Source organism: Mytilus trossulus, unplaced genomic scaffold, assembly GCF_036588685.1.
Source record: "Mytilus trossulus isolate FHL-02 unplaced genomic scaffold, PNRI_Mtr1.1.1.hap1 h1tg001195l__unscaffolded, whole genome shotgun sequence".
In the NCBI taxonomy this organism is placed as follows: Eukaryota; Metazoa; Mollusca; class Bivalvia; order Mytilida; family Mytilidae; genus Mytilus; species Mytilus trossulus.
The window spans coordinates 1-23,943 of record NW_026963703.1 but is presented as its reverse complement, the minus strand read 5'-3'; the positions used below and the strand labels follow the sequence as shown (position 1 = coordinate 23,943).

General features: G+C 38.4%; 2 protein-coding genes and 1 pseudogene across 2 annotated transcripts; all 3 read left to right on the top strand.

Moving 5' to 3' along the window:
* The first annotated feature begins 2,209 nt into the window (after window positions 1-2,209).
* Window positions 2,210-3,517, top strand: LOC134703824 (cytochrome b-like). The gene is given in 1 exon segment (XM_063563518.1): window positions 2,210-3,517. A coding segment is annotated over 1 exon segment (1,308 nt).
* Window positions 3,518-20,867: 17,350 nt separating this feature from the next.
* LOC134703827 (cytochrome b-like) lies at window positions 20,868-22,175 on the top strand (annotated as a pseudogene).
* A 2-nt stretch (window positions 22,176-22,177) lies between these two features.
* Window positions 22,178-22,906, top strand: LOC134703825 (cytochrome c oxidase subunit 2-like). The gene is given in 1 exon segment (XM_063563519.1): window positions 22,178-22,906. A coding segment is annotated over 1 exon segment (729 nt).
* Window positions 22,907-23,943: the final 1,037 nt, after the last annotated feature.

Below are 23,943 nucleotides of genomic sequence, written 5' to 3'. Positions count from 1 at the left end.
GCAGCAACAAAATGAAGCTAAATAAAATTGTGAAACGTAGAAGCGTGAGCTTGTAAACAAGGTTGTGAGCGTCTTAAAAAGTAAGTGTTAACAATAGTATGTAATATTAACACGCCTAAAAGGGGGTTAGGTGGGTTATAAACTTACAAAGACTACAAGTGATGAAGTTTATGTCTGGTCCTGAGGTCCCTTTTAAGTGAGTTAGTTTCGTATAAAAGGTTTTTAAGCAAAGCAATGTTCTGTCACAGATCTGAGTGCTATAGACAATATTGTATAGGGCCTTTTTATGTAAATAAACGTGGCGTTAGGCTGTTAAATGTGCTGGTTATAGGATGGTTACATAGCAATAATTACTATATTTGCCTTCTGGGCAAAAATTTTAATGAAATTAGTGTACGCTGGGTGAATAAATTAAGCTAGAATGTTGAGCTGTTAATTGAAAATCCCAGTAATTTGCTTAGGGTATAAGATTCTTATTCTCAAGCCAGATAGCCTGTCTCTTAAGTTGTGTTTAGTTGCTAATGTTAATATAACTGAGAGCTACAAATTCTTCCTAGCTTAGTTGTACGTGGGGGGATGGCCCAGTTGCTTTGATGAAGCTAAGCTCAAAAGTAGTTTATTGCTCTGAGGTGTTATAAAGAAGTATTATAGTACGTAGGACTTTGATTCCTAAAGAAAAAGTTAAAGCTTTTCTTTATAAACAATTTAAGAGGAGTTAATTAGTTTTAGGCTCATCTCACTGAGGTTTTTTAGAATTTATCTTTCTAAAGAAATGCACACGATTGCCTCATAAAAAGCTTACTTGAAGTAAAGTGGGGCAAATAAATTTTAGTACTTCTTGCATAAGGGTAAAGCGAAGAGGCCTGTGTGTAAAAGAAGAGCAACAAGACCCTGCGAAGCTTTATTTTAATTGAAGTTTTTGGGTTTGTTAACCCAAAAGCTTATGCATAGCTTTAAGGTCTCTTTTAAGCGAGCGAGTTTTTAGCTAAAGCAATACTTTGTGACGGATCTGTAATGACATAAATAATATTGTATAATAGGCTGATTAACTTATAAAAAGGGTTCTTTTTATGTAAATGAGTGTGTTGCTTAGTGATAGATTGTTGAATGTGTTGGGCACTAGAGAGGCTGTATGAGAGTGGCTTAGGCAGGGGTTTGCTGCAAAAAAAGGCTTACTGTTAAGGGGTGTGTGAGATGGTTTTTTTTCATATAAAAACTGAGTGTTTAGAATAGACGTTGGAGGAGGGGACTTATGTCAGGGCGGAGGGGGGTGACACTGTTAGGGTGCTCCCATTACCTGAAACTATTTCAGCTGTTGGAGATGCTGTTGTGAATGGTGTCGCTGAAGTTGTTCCTGATAATCAGGAGGAAGGGGGCCCCCATGCTGAGGGTGGCTATGTTCCTTTAGAAGAACAAATAGCTGTTGTGGAGCCTGAAGTCCCAGCTAATGTCTGTCAGCCAGTCGAGCAGAGAAATGTGGTTGTAAGTGAAGAAGACAGTGTTCCTGATGTTAGTAAAGACGGGGTCAGTAGTTATTAATGCTCATAGTTAAAGTTTATTGGTGTATTAATAGTTATAATTTATTAAAATAATCCATAAGATAAGCAAAATTACAGTTAATTCGTTTATTGTTAGGCTGTTATGGTCTATTTAAAAACTGGTCAATACGGGTCTCCTTACACCTAATTAACTTGGTTTTAGTGTATGCTTGAAAGGCTACAAAGCCTTTGCGGGGAGTAAGCATTCTTCAGGACCACATGAGATTCAACCTAATTATTGGCAGAGAAAGTGGTGAATTTGACCCTTAAATTCTAAGTTACTTGGGCTCTATAGCTAATTGTAAGCTGTAGGATAATGGGGATTTGAGACGTTTATTTCCTCATTTACCCCAGCTCTGGTTGCTCATGTGGTTTTCGGTTCGAAAACGAGGCGTGTATCTTAAAAATAAAAAAATTTTGAAGCGTAAGTTGTTGGTCGCTTTAAGTCTAATTAAAAATAAAGTAAAAATGGAGCAAAAACAAAGTTGGACACTTAACACTTTGGGTGTCTTCAGAGGTGTAAAAAGGGGGGTCCAAGCTTATGTGTACTCATAAAAAAATGCGGTGTGCGGGGGGTTTGTGCCTGTATATATAACAAAAATTCATGAGGTGGCCGAGGAAGAGGTGGTGAGCTGTAAACTCATAAACAAGGTGTAGGCCTTTCTTATGAGATGGTTGGTAACAATACTGTGAATAATATTAACACGCCTAAGAGGGTTGGTCCGTGACGAAGTACTAATAAGTTGGTGAAGATTATGAATGACAGGTTCTATGATTTGCCTTGTCCTGTAAACTTAAACGCTTGGTGAAGGTTTGGCTCTATACTAGGCTTGTGCCTAATTATCCAACTTCTAAGGGGTCTTTTATTGTCAACTCATTATACTGCTCATGAAGACATGGCATTCGATTCTGTAGTACATATTATGCGTAATGTGGAAAAAGGATGAATGTTGCGTAATATTCATGCAAATGGGTCCTCTATGTTTTTTATCTGTATTTATGCGCACATTGCTCGTGGGCTGTATTATGGGTCTTATTTAGATAAGACAGTGTGGTATTTTGGGGTGCATTTGTTTTTGTTAACTATGGCGGAGGCTTTCCTCGGTTACACTTTGCCTTGGGGGCAAATGTCATATTGGGGGGCTACTGTTATTACTAATATACTTAGAGTGATCCCCGTAGTAGGAGAGAGTATGCTCCGCTATGTATGAGGGGGTTGGACCGTGTGTAATGCAACTCTAAAGCGGTTTTATACTTTACACTTTCTCTTACCGTTTGTGATAGTGGCGGTTGTTTTTTTACACCTGTTTTTTTTACATGAGAAAGGGAGTAATAACCCTTTGGGTATTGAAAGAGGTACTATGTGTGTGCCCTTCCACCCCTTCTATACTATTAAAGATCTTTTTGGTTATGTTTGCTTTAGGTTCTTTTTTATATATTTAGTGTGTGTGGATCCTGAGCTGTTAGGGAATCATTTAAACTATTGGCCTGCTAATCCTATAAAAACGCCAATCCATGTTCAGCCTGAGTGGTATTTTATGTTTGCTTATGCAATCCTTCGTTCAATTCCTCATAAAGCGGGGGGGGTATATGTTATGTTTTTGTCGATTGTAGTATTATACCTAATTCCTAGTCTTCACAGAGGTAAGTATCGAAGTTTATGTTTTTACCCGTTTAATCAAGTAGTGTTTTGAGTGTTGGTTGGTAGGTTTATTAGGTTAACATGGATTGGTGCTCGCCCAGTGCGGGAGCCTTATATCATTTTGGGGCAGTGTCTTTCAGTCATTTATTTCTCTAGGTTGTTATTAAACCCTCTTTCTTTGTGGGTGTGGGACAAGCTGCTTGAATACCCTAAATTCTGTAGGAGTCGTCCTGTAGACCTGAAATGGTTTAAGTTTTTAGCTTATTTCAAGTTATTAAAATTAGTAAATCGCGAAAGTAGCGCACGTGAGTGGGCTAATAAGTGTAGAAAAATATAAATATGTCTTTTTACGGGAGTCGATATTTTGGTGATATTGTCCATGGGGAACTAGGGAAAGACCTGTTCCGGTACCATGGTTTTGTGATGATAGTAGCAGTGGCTGTGTTGGTCTTTGTTATATATATAGGATGCGTAATCCTTCTTACTAAATTTTCTTATCGCCATTTCTTGAACCGTCAACGATTAGAATTTTGATGGACTATTGTGCCAATGTTGATGTTAGTAGGGTTGTGGTTTCCTTCTATAATTAACCTATATTATATAGAAGAAGTAAAACGGCCCCGGTGAAATTTTAAGGCGATTGGGAAACAATGGTACTGATCTTACGAATTTTGTCGCAATTTAGACACTCCAAGCTCTAGAGAAAGCGCTGAAAGAATTTCGTGTTATACAATTGATTCTTACATAGAAGACCAGCAGGAGACATTTAGAAAAGGAGGGTATCGTTTGTTGGATGTTGATAACCGGATGGTGGCTCCAGCAGATGTGCAAATAACTGCTTTTGTAAGAAGGTCTGATGTGCTCCATTCGTTTGCACTCCCTAAGTTACTAATTAAAGTAGATGCCATCCCAGGTCGAATTAATCGGCTTCCTATAAAAGCTTCCCAGTGTAGAATTATTTACGGGCAGTGTTCTGAAATTTGCGGGGTTAACCATAGATTTATACCGATTGTGATTGAGTTTATTCCTGAGAAATATTTTGTCATATGGTTGGAAGCTCTTAACTAAAATAAAAAATAAGCTAAAGCTTTTAAGAAGCGTTAAACTTTTAATTTAATGAACTTGTACAATGGGCAAGTAGCTTTTAGTGATAAGGTGGTCTAATATTAGGATATAGGGCTCATGCCCCTAAGGCGCCGTGAGTAGTGGCTCTTATCTTTGTGAGAGCTGGCAGAGCTAATGCGTTTGATTTAGGATCAATTCATAAGTATATATACTTGCTTTCATGGCACAAGCTGGCAGACCTAATGCATACGATTTAAGCTCGTCTTATAAGATATACTCTTGTTTGTGTGTGAATTACAAAGCTAAGCCCAGTCTCATTATGGTTAGTGTCGAGTGTCTATTTAAGACTCTAAGGAGAGTAGCTGTTTTCTTTGGAGCCTCTATCCTATTAAGCCTTTGTCAAGTGTCAGCGGACTCTTTTACTCCCTTGGGGTCGACTAAGGCTGCACTGGTGGACTGAGTAGGCGTGGTTGTTGGTGTTATCCCTTTTGTAGGGGTGCTTCTCGCTGTGGGCTTCTATACTTTGTTGGAACGTAAAATTTTGGCTATCATTATAATCCGAAAGGGTCCATCCAAGGTGAGTTATATAGGGATCTTGCAGCCTTTTAGTGACGCAGGTAAGTTGTTATGTAAAGAGTTTATTGTGCCTACACGTGCTAACGTAGGGCCCTTCATTTTGGCTCCTGCACTAATATTAACTATCAGTTTACTTGGATGGCTTTTATACCCGTATAAGTCGGCTGAAGTGTTTTATGTTTTCGGGGTGATTCTGTTTATAGTTATTACTAGAGTCAGGGTTTACGGGGTAATAATATCCGGATGGGCTTCTAACTCTAAATACTCTTTGCTAGGTGCAGTTCGTGCGATGGCGCAAAGAATTTCTTATGAGATCCCTATAGGATTTATCTTCTTTTGTGTGGTGCTGTGCTCGGGTGTGTTTATGTTTCAAGAAATTAGGGTGTTCCAACAAAGGTCCTTTTTTTTCTTTTTTCCTTTGTGCGTAGTTATAGTTGTCTGAATGCTGTGTATGCTAGCTGAAACTAATCGGGCGCCATTTGATTTTGTGGAAGGAGAGTCGGAATTAGTGTCAGGATACAACGTGGAGTACAGCGGAGGGGGGTTTGCAGTTATATTTATTGCGGAGTACTCTAGTATTCTTCTCAGAAGGGTTATAAGGGCGGCGATATTTTTCGGGGGAAATGAAGCGTTGATCGGGGTCTTTATGATGGCTTTTGCGGTCTTCTTTGTGGTTATTCGTGCTTCTTTACCTCGTTTACGTTATGATAAGTTAATGAGTTTGTGTTGGACTGTTCTTCTATGTGTCATACTTATGGCTAGTGTGTGTGTAGTAGTTCTAGTTAGGGTGTATGTAAGATAATATAAACTAGTATAATTCATTTACACTGAATGTGTCAGATAAAGTCTGTCTTACTTATGGTTAAAAGGTTGGCAATTAGACTTATTGCATTGATTATTATAAAAAACCTAAATATGAGTGTCATTGGGTTAAGCGTTCTAACTATTCTAAGTATGGGCGCCACAAGAGTCGCGATAGGGGGGGTAGAGTTGAACGGGTTGTACACCACAGACTTTGTAATAGGGTTAATGGTTACACTAACTCTATTTGTAGCAATTCTTTCCTACCTAAGGAGGGTTAAGATCCACCGGAAAGCAAGATTTAATTTAATAATTATCAGAATCAGCCTAATTTTAGTGATAAGATTCAGGGTGAGGAGGTTCTTTCTTTTTTTTTTTTTTTTTGAAAGTGTGCTAGCCCCTCTGTTGTTATTAATTGTAGGCTGAGGCTATCAGCCAGAGCGTTTACAGGCAGGGGGGTATATAGTAATCTATACGGTGTTCGGATCTCTTTTTTTCTTATGGGGGGTAAGAGAACTCTATATTAGAGGGTTGAGGAGGAGGATAAGTTCTGTGGTAAGGCTAGTAAAAAAAAGGGGAATGAGATTGTGATGGCTATACATTCTAGGGTTTCTTATCAAGCTACCAATATATCCATTTCACCTGTGACTACCTAAGGCTCACGTAGAGGCCCCAGTAGCCGGTTCGATGCTATTGGCCGGGGTGGTACTAAAATTAGGAGGGTACGGGCTGCTTCGATTTATAATAGTTATACAAATAAGGCTTAGAAGCGTTTTTTTTGTGCTGCTACTAGTGGTGAACTTGGCAGGAGGTGTCTACGCAGGATTAGCGTGTGTACGGCAAGTGGACCTAAAATGTTTGGTAGCATATTCCTCTGTAGCGCATATGAGGCTTGTGCTATTAGGAGTGCTTAGCAACACGGTATTAGGGGTAGTGGGGGCCATTATTATTATGATCGGGCATGGGTTGTGTTCATCAGGTTTGTTCAGGTATGTGAATGCTATCTATAAGATGAGGCACTCGCGTCTGCTAGTAATAAATAAAGGGGGCTTGTTAGTCTGCCCAAGTCTAGTCTTAATGTGTTTCCTGTTAAGATCAAGCAACATAGCAGCCCCTCCTAGTCTAAACTTATTTGGGGAAATCCTCGTTTTCGGCGTGGGAGGGTGAATAAGTGGAGTGTTCCTGCTTATCCTGGGTCTGATAAGCTTTATTAGGGCATGTTTTAGACTATACCTATATGGAAGTTGTTGTCACGGGAAGGGGGTGTCACACAGGGAGTCCTTAAACTTGAGAAGAGTTTGTGATGTTTTTGTTCTGGCGGCTCATTGGATACCGCTGAACTTTATGTTTATGTTTATACCCTAAACAATGAATCGTAATCCTTATTCTCGTTACTATGTACCAGGTCCAAGTCCGTGGCCCTTTTTTGTGGCTATCTCGGCAAACGGAATAGCGGTAGGGTTAATTTTGTGACTGCATCGAACTCCCAGATTTCTATTAATAGGAATGAGGTTGGGGTGTATACTATTGAGAACTTTTAGATGATGGCGAGACTTAATTCGTGAGGGAGATATTGGGTTTCATACTCGCTTCGTAATCAAGAGATTTCGTGATGGAGTTGCCCTTTTTATTCTGTCTGAAGTAATGTTCTTCTTTTCTTTTTTTTGGACTTTCTTCCATAATGCCTTAAGACCCTCGTGTGAACTAGGGATGCGATGACCCCCTCCAGGGATCCGCACGCCAAACCCGTCGTCGACAAGGCTGTTCGAGACAGGTCTTTTAATTAGGAGGGGGTTATTCGTAACTCAAGCCCATAAGAGAATGCGTTTGAAGGATTATGATGTTGGGCCATTTATTGGCCTAGTGGTAACAATTTTATGTGGGACTGTGTTCTTCCTAGTGCAACTTCGAGAATACTACTGAAACTCATACACTATTGCAGATAGGGTGTATGGAAGAGTGTTTTATTTACTAACTGGGTTTCATGGAATGCACGTAGTTGTGGGGACTCTTTGACTAATGGTGAGGTTAGTCCGACTATGGCGTGGGGAGTTTTCCAGTCAACGGCACTTTGGTTTTGAGGCTTGCATTTGGTACTGACACTTCGTAGATGTGGTATGGGTAGCATTATGATGTTTAGTATATGTGTGGTTTGGAGGATGGTTATACATGTGGTGGTTCAAAATATGAGACGGGGACGTCTATACGTTTAAGTACCCAGACGCAAAGCCTTCGTGGTATGCGTACATTCAAGAAGAGCATGCTCCGTCCTGATATAAGATTCCTGACCATTTAAAAGGTTAAAAATAGGAGTCATACAGACTAGTTAAACAGTTTTGATTTGAAATCAAGTACCAAAGCGATTCCAAGCGCTTACTAGTCTGAGTAAAGTAGTCTAATTAAGGACAGAAGACCTATGATTTTCAAGTGTTATAAGTAACCTTTACTTGAAATGGTAAGCTTTGTGGTAAGACCTATAAAATTAGTGAGATTAGGGGTAATATTGATCGGGACAATTCTTAGGGTTAGAAGAGAAGAGATAGTAGGGGTGTGACTCGGTTTAGAGCTAAATCTGTATGGATTTCTTGTAATTATAAACCCTGATGGTCACTATAGTCCTGAGCCCTGTGTAAAATATTCTTGTGGTACAAAGAACGGGGTCAATTCTGATACTAGTGGGTTTTGTAACCTTGATAGAGCAGCACGTAGTGAGAGGGCTGGTGATAAGGGGGGCGGGTACAGTGTTAAAATCTGGCGTTTTCCCGCTACATTCGTGGGTCCCTTCAATTATTAAGAACAGCAGATGGTTAGCAAGAGGGTTAATATTAACTTGGCAAAAAGTCGCCCCCCTTGTCTTTTTATCAATAATTATACCCTCTAAGGGGTTGTGAGTAGTAATTGTATTGATAGCTGGAATTGGGGCAGTAGGGGGCCTTAACCAGAATTCAGTACGAGTAATAAGCGCGTACTCGTCGTTTGTGCATACATCATGAATGCTGTTAGGGCTCACATGGTCAAGAGTAGTCTTTGTAGGGTATTTTGCAGTTTACTCGCTGTCGGTAGGGCTGTTTTTTTATGGGTGCTCAATAATAAACAAAACAAGAATGGGCGGTCAGATTAGTAGAGCCGCGAGGGGTATAGGGTTACTGATACTGATGGGGATGCCTCCTTTCCTTGGCTTTCTAGCGAAAGTATTGGTGTTTCTAATGAGAGGAAGGGCTGTAATCGTGGCTTGTATTATAGGTTCAGTAATCAGGCTAAAATTCTACATTGACTTTTTTTATAGGATAGTAATAAAAAGGTTAGTAGACAAAAACAAAGCAGAATTCAAGATTATGTGGAGGATAGTGATCGGGGCTAACCTAGCAGGGGGGGCATTGATCTTGGTGAGATTTATTTAGAAACTGCTTTTAGGCCAGGGGCGTTTTGATTTCGGCTCAAAAAGAGTGGGTAAAACCACAAAAGTATGATAAAAAGGTAATTTAAAATAAAATATTTTGTTTCAAACATAACTATAGGTAGTTGTTACCTCCTTTTTGTAGAATGGTACTTTAAAAAAAAGGATTGGTTTGCATCTAATTATTAAGCCTAGGTTTTCATTCTTAAGTGAGGAAGTTAATTAACATAATAGGGCTGCTAACTTTGTTATAAATGGCTTGTACCATTTTTCCTTATAAAAAAGTAGTTTAATTTAAGAACGATAGGTTGTGGGGCTATTAGTGGTGTCAACCCTTTTTTAGCTAGATATAGTTTAAAATAAAATATTGGCTTTGGGAGCTAAAGACACTTCCATAAGTTTTCTAGAAGAATGGTTATGGGGTTAAGAGTTGCGTTTGTCTGCATTGTGTCTTTTTTGTTTACGGGGTTATTTATGCTACTAAGGGAAAAGCGGGGTCTAGACCGAGAAAAGTGCAGTCCATATGAGTGTGGATTTGAGCCTATTGGAAGAGCTCGGAGGCCCTTTTCTATCCGATTCTTTCTAGTAGCAGTTTTGTTCGTCGTGTTTGATGTAGAGGTAGTGCTGTTAATACCTTTTGCCTACATGTTCTTTTACGGTAAGAGAGTGTTAGGGATTTTGTCCTCAAGGGGTTTCCTTCTTATCTTGTTTGGGGGTCTCTACCACGAATATCGTGAGGGGTCTTTGGAATGAGTAGGTTAATACTAGAAGTGGCATTTATGCGAAACGAATTTTGATGAGAGGTGATTGTAAGAGGCTTACTTTTGCTGTTGGAAGTGTATTGTGTGTACCTGTGGTTTTCACGTCGAGAGTGCTTCTTAAGGAAGTATGGGACCAATGAAAGTTCTCAAGGATCTAATAGAAGGTTTGAAAAGGCATATCTTACTATAGCGTATAGGGAAAAAAATATTAAGAGGCTAAAATCTAGTGCGGCTCTAAGGGCTAATAAGGCTAGATGATTGGCTTCTAAGTAAGGATAAATAAAATGATAAAAATACTAAAAAAGGAAGAAGTAGGGGGTTATGGAGAAGTGGAGTCCTGGTGACGTCGATGGCTGTGATCAACAAATCACAAAGATATTGGAACCCTTTATCTGTATAGCGGAGTCTGAGGAGGGTTGTTTGGAGCAAGGTTGAGGTTAATGATCCGAATGCAACTGGGGCATCCTGGAGCAGTGTTCTTAAAAAGAGATTGATTCTATAATGTGGTGGTTACAACGCATGCCTTAATAATAATTTTTTTTGCTGTGATACCTATCTTAATTGGAGCTTTCGGTAATTGGTTGATTCCTCTGCTAGTAGGAGGTAAAGATATAATTTACCCGCGAATAAACAACTTAAGTTATTGACTATCTCCTAATGCACTATATTTACTAATACTGTCCTTTAGAACGGATAAAGGAGTTGGTGCTGGATGAACTATTTACCCCCCTTTATCTGTGTACCCCTATCATAGGGGCCCTAGGATGGATGTTCTTATTGTGTCACTACATCTAGCTGGGCTCAGCTCTCTAGTGGGGGCTATTAACTTTGCTAGGACCAATAAAAATATGCCAGTGTTAGAAATGAAAGGAGAACGAGCGGAGCTTTATGTTTTAAGGATTAGAGTTACTGCAGTTCTTTTAATTATTTCAATTCCGGTTCTAGGAGGGGGCATCACAATAATCTTGTTTGACCGAAACTTTAACACAACTTTTTTCGATCCCGCAGGAGGGGGGGACCCCGTTTTGTTCCAACATTTGTTTTGATTTTTTGGGCATCCGGAAGTGTATATTCTTATTCTACCTGCCTTTGGTGTGATATCAAAAGTAATTATGCATTGCTCTGGAAAAGAAGCGGTTTTTGGTCTAATTGGGATAGTATACGCAATAATCGGAATTGGAGGGTTAGGGTGTATGGTGTGGGCTCACCACATGTTTACCGTAGGTCTTAATGTTGATACTCGAGGCTATTTTTCTACCGCAACTATAGTAATCGCTGTTCCAACAGGGGTGAAAGTATTCAGATGACTGGCAACTATAGCAGGAAGAAAATTCAAAATAAAGCCTGCCGCCTACTGAAGTACTGGGTTTCTGTTTTTATTCACCGTGGGAGGGCTAACAGGGGTCTTACTGTCTAGGGCTTCTATGGATGTGTCTCTACACGACACATATTATGTGGTGGCTCATTTCCATTATGTGCTAAGAATAGGGGCGGTGTTTGGGGTGTTCTGTGGTCTTAACCATTGGTTGCCAAATTTTGTTGGAGTATGCTTTAATAAGAAATGGAGGAAAGCCCATTTTATAGCAATATTTTTTGGGGTAAATACTACCTTCTTTCCTCAGCATTTCTTAGGCCTAAGAGGAATGCCTCGACGGTATATAGACTACGCTGATATTTATGCTCACTGACATTGGGTGTCTTCTTATGGGTCCGCTGTGTCTTTTGGGTCTCTAATATATTTTAAGTTCCTTCTATGAGAGGCTCTAGTAAGCCAGCGAGGGGTTGTATTTAGTGGGGGTTTATGTGGTGAAATAGACTGAGCAGGTACCCGAGACCTTTATCCAGGAAGGAAGCATGTTTATAGCCAATTGCCATTTGTGTGAACTAACCCTTATAACACGTGTATCACTTATATTTATAAGAAATCGCGTAATCAATAATTTAAAGTCATGTTAATAGATGTTTTTTCTAGATTTGATGCTCACAGCTATAACTTAATTTGGTTGTCTATGCCGTTATGGTTGCTGTCTTCTATAGTGCCAATAACCGTGCTATTTAGAGACGTGTACACTAAGGGTAGAAGTACGAGCTCTTTTCGGAGTTTGGTGCTATCCTTTACTTATTCGATGATTCGATTGAACGGAAAGGGACTAAAGCTATCTGGGTTTCCTCTAGTAATAAGGGGTCTGTTCATGATAATTCTGATACTAAATCTGTCTGGAAACTTTCCATTCTTTTTCCCTGTAAGAGGGCAGTTTGTGTTCGGGTTCTCCTTTGCTTTGTCTATTTGAACTTGTTTAGTTTTATCTAGTCTTTTATGCAGATTTGAGCAGGGGTTGATGAGTCTCGTTCCAACAGGTTGCCCGTTAATCCTTGTGCCTTTTATAGTAGTGGTTGAGCTAATTAGTGGCATACTTCGCCCTTTAACATTAGTTTTACGTCTGACACTAAATCTGGGAGCTGGTAAAGTAATTCTAACTATATGCAGGAGAGAGTTAGTAGTTAGCTGGTTAAATAGCAGAAGGCTGCTTACAGGAGTTGGGGGTATTAAAGGGTTAATAATGGGCGGAGGTGTTTTTGGAGCCGCTGAAGTTGCAATCGCGTGTATTCAGTGTTATATTTTTTGTGTCTTATTGTGTCTCTATACGGAGGATCATAGAAGGTAGGTAGTTTTAAAAGCTTTGCTGAAGCGACGGCCTTGTAAGTCGTAGAAAACTATGTGTTTTAAAGCTATGATTTGAATAAAATTCCTAGGAGTTTTCTTAATAAGTATAGGCTGTTTTGTAATCTTCCGTATAAACAAACACCTTTTGTGTTTATTTGTAGGGCTTGAAATAATAAGACTAGGCTTATTGTTTGTAACCCATGTGTTTCTAATAAATCAGTTTTGGTTAATTTTACTAATTCTATGTTTAGCTGTTTGCGAAGCCAGAATTTGCTTGGCCCTTCTGGTTATGGTGATGCGACTATGCGGAGACGATTTGATGTCAAGGTTACTAAGAGATGGCTCGTAAAAATAGTATCATACAATTAAAAAGTAACTTAGGGTTACTTTTACTGATTCTGATTGGATACTTATTTATTCTTAGAGGGAGGACCTTTGGAAAAGCTTATTTATTGGAAGTTACTGTTTGAGAGAGTAATTGTCTCTCATTTAGCTTCAGAGTTCTACTAGATAGCGTAAGAATAGTCTTTGTTGGGACGGTTTTGGTAATTAGAGGAAGTGTAGCAACCTACTGCAAGTGGTATATAGCTGGAGAGCCATACTACAAGCGGTTTATGGGATTAGTATGGTTGTTTGTGCTGTCTATAGTGTTTATAATCTTAGTTCCTAATTTAGTAATACTTTTAATTGGTTGAGACGGGCTAGGGCTCACCTCATTCCTATTAGTGGCTTATTACCAGAACAATAAGAGGTTATCTGCGGCTATGTTGACAGCTTTGACTAATCGAATTGGGGATGTTTTTGTACTTTTTAGAGTTTCTATTTTTTTAAGAGAAGGGGGGTGGTTAATTTATATATACCACCCAGTGCAGACATGGGTTAATTTAGGGTTTGTGGTAGTTCTTGCAGGTATAACTAAAAGCGCACAAATGCCGTTTTGCGCATGGCTACCTGCTGCCATGGCGGCACCCACACCGGTCTCCTCTTTGGTGCATTCTTCGACATTGGTGACAGCTGGGGTTTATTTGATTCTTCGCTCTTTTTATATTATCAGAGCTAATCCCTTTGTGACTCAAATACTTATAGTCTTAAGACTATTTACTCTAATATTAGCGGGGTCAAGGGCTGTGTTTGCGTTTGACCTAAAAAAGGTAATCGCACTCTCGACTTTGAGGCAGTTAAGGTTAATAATATTCTCGATTTCAATCCTTCTTCCGTCTGTAGCTTTTTTTCATTTAGTAACCCATGCGGTATTTAAAGCTTTGTTGTTTCTAGGCGCAGGGGGTGTTATTCATAGAAACCAAAGAATCCAAGATATCCGGGGGTTAAGAAGCTTGTGGCAAGGATTACCGGTAAGAATGGGTGCAATAACGGTTGCAATTGTGTCCTTGAGAGGGGCCCCGTTTATAAGAGGGTTTTTCTCTAAAGACCTAATAATTGAGCTAAGAATGATAGACAGAAGAATAACTTATGGGTGCTATTTATTAGAGCTAACAGGTTTAATCTTCACTTCTTTTTATAGGGCACGGATTGTATTTAGAGTAATACTTGGGTCTAATTACGTTAATAGCAGAAGTTTGCGGATTAATGAGCACTTAAATATACAAACTCCTTTTCTTAGCCTGTATATTGGGGCTATTATCTTAGGAGGGGTATTAGGGAGGAAAATAGAGAGGTTTGGGTTTGTAGTAGTTCTTGAGAAATATGAGAGAGTCAGAGTATTTCTTATTCCCTTTGTAGGGTTAATTTTGTGATGAGGAGTGCTTAGAAAATTAGGGTCTAAGCCTTGGTCGTCAGCCAAACTATTAAGATTCTTTTTGAGAATGTGGCTCATAGAGAGGCTAACCTCCCACCCCAGAAAAATGGCCTTCTTTAAGGGGTCCAGGATGGTAGCTCAAAGTCTGGATCAAGGTTGACTAGAGCTATTGGGCCCTCAAGGTGCCCATAAGGGACTAGGTCAACTCAGCTGTTTGAATGAAATTGTTCAGAAAAATTATTTTACCTACCAGCTGGTAGTATGAGGGCTGGTGGTAGCGGGGGGCGTAAGCTTAATTATGTTTATATAATGAGAGTTATAGTCATATGTGTAATTTTGATGGCTGTGTTTTCGATTGTCTTAATTGCCAAGCAACCTATTTCTTTAGGGCTAGTGCTATTGAGGGGGTCTATAATTGCATGTGTGGAGGTTGCACTGGAGGTTAGAAGGTTGTTAGGGTTCTTATTGTTCCTAACTTACGTTAGGGGTGTAATAGTCCTGTTCTTGTATGTTTTAAGGATCTACCCCAATGAAGTGTATCGTTTTAATCTAGAGTTTATGGTTCTCGTCAGAAGGTGTTGTGCCAGAGCGGTCCTTATGGGTCTTATGAATTACGAGTACAGAGAAATTAGCGGGTCTTTGTTTCTAAGTTTCATGGCTGAAAGAAGCGGGTTAAGGTTATATATCCTAATAGCTGGTGTGTTACTGTTTGTAATATTAGTGGTGTCGTATTTGTGCATAAAAACCATGGTGCCTTTACGAAGAGTAAAATAAACCTAAAATAGAAGATACAGTAGCTTAATTAAAGCGTCTCATTGAAAATGAGGAAGATGGATACTTTAGTACCTTGTGTCAAATCTGTAGGAGGGTTTGATTATGGCCCTAAATTTATGGGCAAAATGCTTCTCATGATTCTAAATGCGGGCTTGAACAAATTAAGTGCAAGTTCAACATCAGTGGGGAAAATTGGTTAATAAAGGAAACTTTAACCCAGCTTTTTGACAAATTCGGGGTCAATTGATGAATGCCAGCAGCCGCGGTTAGATTCAGTTCGAATATAAATTTAAGCGGATTGGTTAGAGTCAATGTTGTGTTATAAAACTATAAAAAAACTATAGGTGCAGTGTAATGTTAACGGTTTTTTGTGGTTATATTCCTAAAGTTTTAGTGAGCTTCTAACGAATCTATGAAGTGAAACCAGGATTAGATACCCTGTTATCCATAGTTTAAAACAAAAGTTCCTCTTAACTAAACATTTGGTTGTCAAAGAGAAATAAATAGGCGGTGTCTGAGATAGAAAACAGGGGATCCTGGGTGTTAAAGGATAACCCACCTACATTTGAGCCTTGTCTTATTAGTGCGTGTGTATGGTTGTTTACTCTAATATGGTGAGTGTCCGGGTAAAATTTTTGGTTATTACTGAAGCTAACTCTTATTTTACTTGCTGAGTTCGGTAAGGTAAGTTACTTTTAGTTAGGTGCAGCTACTAGAATTGGCTATATGCCCATGTAGCACAACTTCAAAAATAATTCAGATTGACATGCAGCTTATGACAAGGTTAATCTGGGATACAGATGTAACTTAAGCAATAATTCAAAGATTGAGCTACTAAAAGGTAGCTCAACTAAGTAGACAAATAAGATAAGAAAACTTGCCTTTGAAGAAGGACTTGTAAGTAAGGGTTAAAAATAAAATTACCCTGAATACAATCAGATGAGTACTAATCGCCCGTCGCTCGCGGGGAAACCTGTGAAAAGTCGTAACAAGGTAGCAGTAACGGAAGTTGCTGCTAGGCTATAATATGCATATATAGTAAATAATATTATATTTGCCTTCCAAGCAAAAGTTCTAATGAAATTAGTGTATGCTGGCCAAATAGTTTAAGCTAAAACGTTGAGCTGTTAATTCAAAATCGCAGTAATTTGCTTTGGCTTGCTTAAGTAGTTTAGGGAAAACATAAGATTTTCATTCTTAAGTCAGATAGTATTTCTCTTAAGTTGTGCTTAGTAGTTAATGTTAATATAACTGAGAACTGCAAATTCTCCATAGTCTAGTTAGGCCTAAGCTTAGTGCCACGTGGGGGATGATCCAGTTGCTTTGATGAAGCAAAGTTCAAAAGTAGTTTTTTGGCACTTAGAACTTCGAAGCGTTATAAAGAAAAATTGTAGTAAGTAGGGCTTTGATTCCTAAAGAAAAAGTTAATCTTCTTCTTCATAAATAAGTTAAAAGTAGTTAATATATAACTTAGAATTGTCAGTTCTAGATTCCTCTTACTGAGGCTTTTTATAATTTATCTTTTTTAAAGAGACGTGCATAATTGTTTTGTGAAAAGTGCACTTGAATTAAAATAGTATAAATAAATTTTAGTACCTTTTGCATAAGGGTTTTTCAAGACAAGTTTAAGAATTTAATTTTCCCGAATAAAAGAGAGTTATTTTTTTGAGTTAAGAAATCGTGGCAGAGATTTAATTAAACTAAAGAATAGCGGCTAGATACTATTCGCGCTTTTAGATATCTGGTTGGCTTAAAAAGATGTGTAAGCATTTTCCTTAACTATTTAAGGGGTAAAATTTTTTGGGTTAAGCTGAAAAATACTAAAATTGATGTTAAAAAAAAATTGGGTTTCTATAGGCTTTAAACTGGCTATTAGATATTAGTGTATTTTAACTAAAACCAGATGGGGAAAAAAGATTAATTGGGTTATTCATTTACTTTAAAATAAGCCTATGGTTGTAGGACCAGTGACTATGATAAAAACGAGTAAAAATATTATTTATTTGGTATTACTATTTTGTTTTACCTTAAAAAACTAAAGGCTAAATAAAAGTTTTTAAACGAATTCGGCAAACTAAACTTCTCGACTGTTTAACAAAAACATTTCCTTTTGATGTAAGTAAAAGGTAGTCCCTGCCCAGTGCAACTAGAGTAATGTTTGTTGTAAACGGCGGCGTTAACGTGAGCGTCCTAAGGTAGCGCGATAATTTGCCTTTCAATTGAAGGATGGTATGAAAGGGTTAACGAAGAAGGTGCTGTGTCTGAAAATTTAATTTAAACTAACTTTAAGGTGAAGAGGCCTTTATGTAAAAGAAGGACGACAAGACCCTATGAAGCTTTATCTTAATTGGAGTTTTTGGCTCTTATACGATTTTGATGGGAGATCAGTGAAAATAAGTCTTTCACTATTATATAAATCTAACTCGTATTTCCTAACTTTATATGTGTGGCTAGCTACTCTAGGGATAACAGCGCAATTTCTCCCGAAAGATGGTATTGGAGGGGAAGATTGCGACCTCGATGTTGGCTTTAGATATCCTAGAGGCGTAGAAGCTTCTAATGGTGGGTCTGTTCGCCCTTTAAAATCTAACATGAGCTGAGTTCAGAACGGCGTGAGCTAGTTCAGTTTCTATCCTCTTTTAAAAATGAGCTAATTTTGTACGAAAGGACTTTTTCGCTAAAGCAACGCTTTGCCCTGGCTCTGTCATTGCTTAAATAATGCTACGCAATAAACTGATTAGTTTATAAAAAGGGTTGCCTTTTATGAAGCTGAAGGCCAATTAGTGGCGGTAGGGCGTGTCGTTGGTTCTTGTTAAAATTAGTATTGCTATTTTATTAAAAAATAGGGTTAAAACGGGTTGCAAATTAGGTAAAAAATAAAACAGTCTATTAATGCAGCCAAAAAGCAGCAATCACCCACCTAAAGAATAAAACAAGGGTTCTAAAAAGGCGGTGTGTAATGGATTTGTGCTAGTAACAGACAAAAAAAAACCAAACACTGTGGAAACCCTTAAGAATGAGGTTTTATAGTGTACCGCATTTCCTGTTACCGGCCGGTACAGTGACCGCAAGGCCTGTTCTCCTGTCCTTTTACACGGAAACCCTGTTGCTGATGCATGTAAAAAGCCCTTAGTTAAGATAACTTATAAGTCAAAGTAAAACTTAATTTTACTTGACATTGTGTATTTTATTGAAAATCTAGTTGCGAATGCCCATACCTGTCCAAACTTGTTTTAGATTATGCTTTACAACCTGTTGTAGATAAGGTTTTGAACCCTTTACAGTGAGTAAGCATTTTTCAGAGTCATGTGAGACTTAACCTAATTAGTGGTAGAAAAAAACAAACTTAAACCTAAATTCTAAAGCTATTTGCTTCCTGTGGTTAATTGTAAACTGCAGGAGAAATGGATCTAAGGTGTTAATTTTTTTCGTTTGCCCTAATTTTGGTTGCTCATGTGATTTTTTGGGGTTTGAAAACTAGACTATCTGTATCTTAAAATCAAAAAATAAATAGAAATCAAGTCATATGAAAGTTCCCAAAGCGTAATTCATGGGTCACTTAAAGTCTAAGCAAAAAAGTAAATCAAAAATAAAATAAAATCAAAATGACACACTAATGCCTGGGGGGGCTGATCTGGAGGGGAGGAAATAGGAAAGCAGGTTAAATAGAGGTGACAAAAATGTGGTGTGCAGCAACAAAATGAAGCTAAATAAAATTGTGAAACGTAGAAGCGTGAGCTTGTAAACAAGGTTGTGAGCGTCTTAAAAAGTAAGTGTTAACAATAGTATGTAATATTAACACGCCTAAAAGGGGGTTAGGTGGGTTATAAACTTACAAAGACTACAAGTGATGAAGTTTATGTCTGGTCCTGAGGTCCCTTTTAAGTGAGTTAGTTTCGTATAAAAGGTTTTTAAGCAAAGCAATGTTCTGTCACAGATCTGAGTGCTATAGACAATATTGTATAGGGCCTTTTTATGTAAATAAACGTGGCGTTAGGCTGTTAAATGTGCTGGTTATAGGATGGTTACATAGCAATAATTACTATATTTGCCTTCTGGGCAAAAATTTTAATGAAATTAGTGTACGCTGGGTGAATAAATTAAGCTAGAATGTTGAGCTGTTAATTGAAAATCCCAGTAATTTGCTTAGGGTATAAGATTCTTATTCTCAAGCCAGATAGCCTGTCTCTTAAGTTGTGTTTAGTTGCTAATGTTAATATAACTGAGAGCTACAAATTCTTCCTAGCTTAGTTGTACGTGGGGGGATGGCCCAGTTGCTTTGATGAAGCTAAGCTCAAATAGTTTATTGCTCTGAGGTGTTATAAAGAAGTATTTATAGTACGTAGGACTTTGATTCCTAAAGAAAAGTTAAAGCTTTTCTTATAAAACAATTTAAGAGGAGTTAATTAGTTTTAGCTCATCTCACTGAGGTTTTTTAGAATTTATCTTCTAAAGAAATGCACACGATTGCCTCATAAAAAGCTTACTTGAAGTAAAGTGGGGCAAATAAATTTTAGTACTTCTTGCATAAGGGTAAAGCGAAGAGGCCTGTGTGTAAAGAAGAGCAACAAGACCCTGGCGAAGCTTTATTTTAATTGAGTTTTTGGGTTTGTTAACCCAAAAGCTTATGCATAGCTTTAAGGTCTCTTTTAAGCGAGCGAGTTTTTAGCTAAAGCAATACTTTGTGACGGATCTGTAATGACATAAATAATATTGTATAATAGGCTGATTAACTTATAAAAAGGGTTCTTTTTATGTAAATGAGTGTGTTGCTTAGTGATAGATTGTTGAATGTGTTGGGCACTAGAGAGGCTGTATGAGAGTGGCTTAGGCAGGGGTTTGCTGCAAAAAAAGGCTTACTGTTAAGGGGTGTGTGAGATGGTTTTTTTCATATAAAAACTGAGTGTTTAGAATAGACGTTGGAGGAGGGGACTTATGTCAGGGCGGAGGGGGTGACACTGTTAGGGTGCTCCCATTACCTGAAACTATTTCAGCTGTTGGAGATGCTGTTGTGAATGGTGTCGCTGAAGTTGTTCCTGATAATCAGGAGGAAGGGGGCCCCCATGCTGAGGGTGGCTATGTTCCTTTAGAAGAACAAATAGCTGTTGTGGAGCCTGAAGTCCCAGCTAATGTCTGTCAGCCAGTCGAGCAGAGAAATGTGGTTGTAAGTGAAGAAGACAGTGTTCCTGATGTTAGTAAAGACGGGGTCAGTAGTTATTAATGCTCATAGTTAAAGTTTATTGGTGTATTAATAGTTATAATTTATTAAAATAATCCATAAGATAAGCAAAATTACAGTTAATTCGTTTATTGTTAGGCTGTTATGGTCTATTTAAAAACTGGTCAATACGGGTCTCCTTACACCTAATTAACTTGGTTTTAGTGTATGCTTGAAAGGCTACAAAGCCTTTGCGGGGAGTAAGCATTCTTCAGGACCACATGAGATTCAACCTAATTATTGGCAGAGAAAGTGGTGAATTTGACCCTTAAATTCTAAGTTACTTGGGCTCTATAGCTAATTGTAAGCTGTAGGATAATGGGGATTTGAGACGTTTATTTCCTCATTTACCCCAGCTCTGGTTGCTCATGTGGTTTTCGGTTCGAAAACGAGGCGTGTATCTTAAAAATAAAAAAATTTTTGAAGCGTAAGTTGTTGGTCGCTTTAAGTCTAATTAAAAATAAAGTAAAAATGGAGCAAAAACAAAGTTGGACACTTAACACTTTGGGTGTCTTCAGAGGTGTAAAAAGGGGGGTCCAAGCTTATGTGTACTCATAAAAAAATGCGGTGTGCGGGGGGTTTGTGCCTGTATATATAACAAAAATTCATGAGGTGGCCGAGGAAGAGGTGGTGAGCTGTAAACTCATAAACAAGGTGTAGGCCTTTCTTATGAGATGGTTGGTAACAATACTGTGAATAATATTAACACGCCTAAGAGGGTTGGTCCGTGACGAAGTACTAATAAGTTGGTGAAGATTAAGAATGACAGGTTCTATGATTTGCCTTGTCCTGTAAACTTAAACGCTTGGTGAAGGTTTGGCTCTATACTAGGCTTGTGCCTAATTATCCAACTTCTAAGGGGTCTTTTATTGTCAACTCATTATACTGCTCATGAAGACATGGCATTCGATTCTGTAGTACATATTATGCGTAATGTGGAAAAAGGATGAATGTTGCGTAATATTCATGCAAATGGGTCCTCTATGTTTTTTATCTGTATTTATGCGCACATTGCTCGTGGGCTGTATTATGGGTCTTATTTAGATAAGACAGTGTGGTATTTTGGGGTGCATTTGTTTTTGTTAACTATGGCGGAGGCTTTCCTCGGTTACACTTTGCCTTGGGGGCAAATGTCATATTGGGGGGCTACTGTTATTACTAATATACTTAGAGTGATCCCCGTAGTAGGAGAGAGTATGCTCCGCTATGTATGAGGGGGTTGGACCGTGTGTAATGCAACTCTAAAGCGGTTTTATACTTTACACTTTCTCTTACCGTTTGTGATAGTGGCGGTTGTTTTTTTACACCTGTTTTTTTTACATGAGAAAGGGAGTAATAACCCTTTGGGTATTGAAAGAGGTACTATGTGTGTGCCCTTCCACCCCTTCTATACTATTAAAGATCTTTTTGGTTATGTTTGCTTTAGGTTCTTTTTTATATATTTAGTGTGTGTGGATCCTGAGCTGTTAGGGAATCATTTAAACTATTGGCCTGCTAATCCTATAAAAACGCCAATCCATGTTCAGCCTGAGTGGTATTTTATGTTTGCTTATGCAATCCTTCGTTCAATTCCTCATAAAGCGGGGGGGGTATATGTTATGTTTTTGTCGATTGTAGTATTATACCTAATTCCTAGTCTTCACAGAGGTAAGTATCGAAGTTTATGTTTTTACCCGTTTAATCAAGTAGTGTTTTGAGTGTTGGTTGGTAGGTTTATTAGGTTAACATGGATTGGTGCTCGCCCAGTGCGGGAGCCTTATATCATTTTGGGGCAGTGTCTTTCAGTCATTTATTTCTCTAGGTTGTTATTAAACCCTCTTTCTTTGTGGGTGTGGGACAAGCTGCTTGAATACCCTAAATTCTGTAGGAGTCGTCCTGTAGACCTGAAATGGTTTAAGTTTTTAGCTTATTTCAAGTTATTAAAATTAGTAAATCGCGAAAGTAGCGCACGTGAGTGGGCTAATAAGTGTAGAAAAATATAAATATGTCTTTTTACGGGAGTCGATATTTTGGTGATATTGTCCATGGGGAACTAGGGAAAGACCTGTTCCGGTACCATGGTTTTGTGATGATAGTAGCAGTGGCTGTGTTGGTCTTTGTTATATATATAGGATGCGTAATCCTTCTTACTAAATTTTCTTATCGCCATTTCTTGAACCGTCAACGATTAGAATTTTGATGGACTATTGTGCCAATGTTGATGTTAGTAGGGTTGTGGTTTCCTTCTATAATTAACCTATATTATATAGAAGAAGTAAAACGGCCCCGGTGAAATTTTAAGGCGATTGGGAAACAATGGTACTGATCTTACGAATTTTGTCGCAATTTAGACACTCCAAGCTCTAGAGAAAGCGCTGAAAGAATTTCGTGTTATACAATTGATTCTTACATAGAAGACCAGCAGGAGACATTTAGAAAAGGAGGGTATCGTTTGTTGGATGTTGATAACCGGATGGTGGCTCCAGCAGATGTGCAAATAACTGCTTTTGTAAGAAGGTCTGATGTGCTCCATTCGTTTGCACTCCCTAAGTTACTAATTAAAGTAGATGCCATCCCAGGTCGAATTAATCGGCTTCCTATAAAAGCTTCCCAGTGTAGAATTATTTACGGGCAGTGTTCTGAAATTTGCGGGGTTAACCATAGATTTATACCGATTGTGATTGAGTTTATTCCTGAGAAATATTTTGTCATATGGTTGGAAGCTCTTAACTAAAATAAAAAATAAGCTAAAGCTTTTAAGAAGCGTTAAACTTTTAATTTAATGAACTTGTACAATGGGCAAGTAGCTTTTAGTGATAAGGTGGTCTAATATTAGGATATAGGGCTCATGCCCCTAAGGCGCCGTGAGTAGTGGCTCTTATCTTTGTGAGAGCTGGCAGAGCTAATGCGTTTGATTTAGGATCAATTCATAAGTATATATACTTGCTTTCATGGCACAAGCTGGCAGACCTAATGCATACGATTTAAGCTCGTCTTATAAGATATACTCTTGTTTGTGTGTGAATTACAAAGCTAAGCCCAGTCTCATTATGGTTAGTGTCGAGTGTCTATTTAAGACTCTAAGGAGAGTAGCTGTTTTCTTTGGAGCCTCTATCCTATTAAGCCTTTGTCAAGTGTCAGCGGACTCTTTTACTCCCTTGGGGTCGACTAAGGCTGCACTGGTGGACTGAGTAGGCGTGGTTGTTGGTGTTATCCCTTTTGTAGGGGTGCTTCTCGCTGTGGGCTTCTATACTTTGTTGGAACGTAAAATTTTGGCTATCATTATAATCCGAAAGGGTCCATCCAAGGTGAGTTATATAGGGATCTTGCAGCCTTTTAGTGACGCAGGTAAGTTGTTATGTAAAGAGTTTATTGTGCCTACACGTGCTAACGTAGGGCCCTTCATTTTGGCTCCTGCACTAATATTAACTATCAGTTTACTTGGATGGCTTTTATACCCGTATAAGTCGGCTGAAGTGTTTTATGTTTTCGGGGTGATTCTGTTTATAGTTATTACTAGAGTCAGGGTTTACGGGGTAATAATATCCGGATGGGCTTCTAACTCTAAATACTCTTTGCTAGGTGCAGTTCGTGCGATGGCGCAAAGAATTTCTTATGAGATCCCTATAGGATTTATCTTCTTTTGTGTGGTGCTGTGCTCGGGTGTGTTTATGTTTCAAGAAATTAGGGTGTTCCAACAAAGGTCCTTTTTTTTCTTTTTTCCTTTGTGCGTAGTTATAGTTGTCTGAATGCTGTGTATGCTAGCTGAAA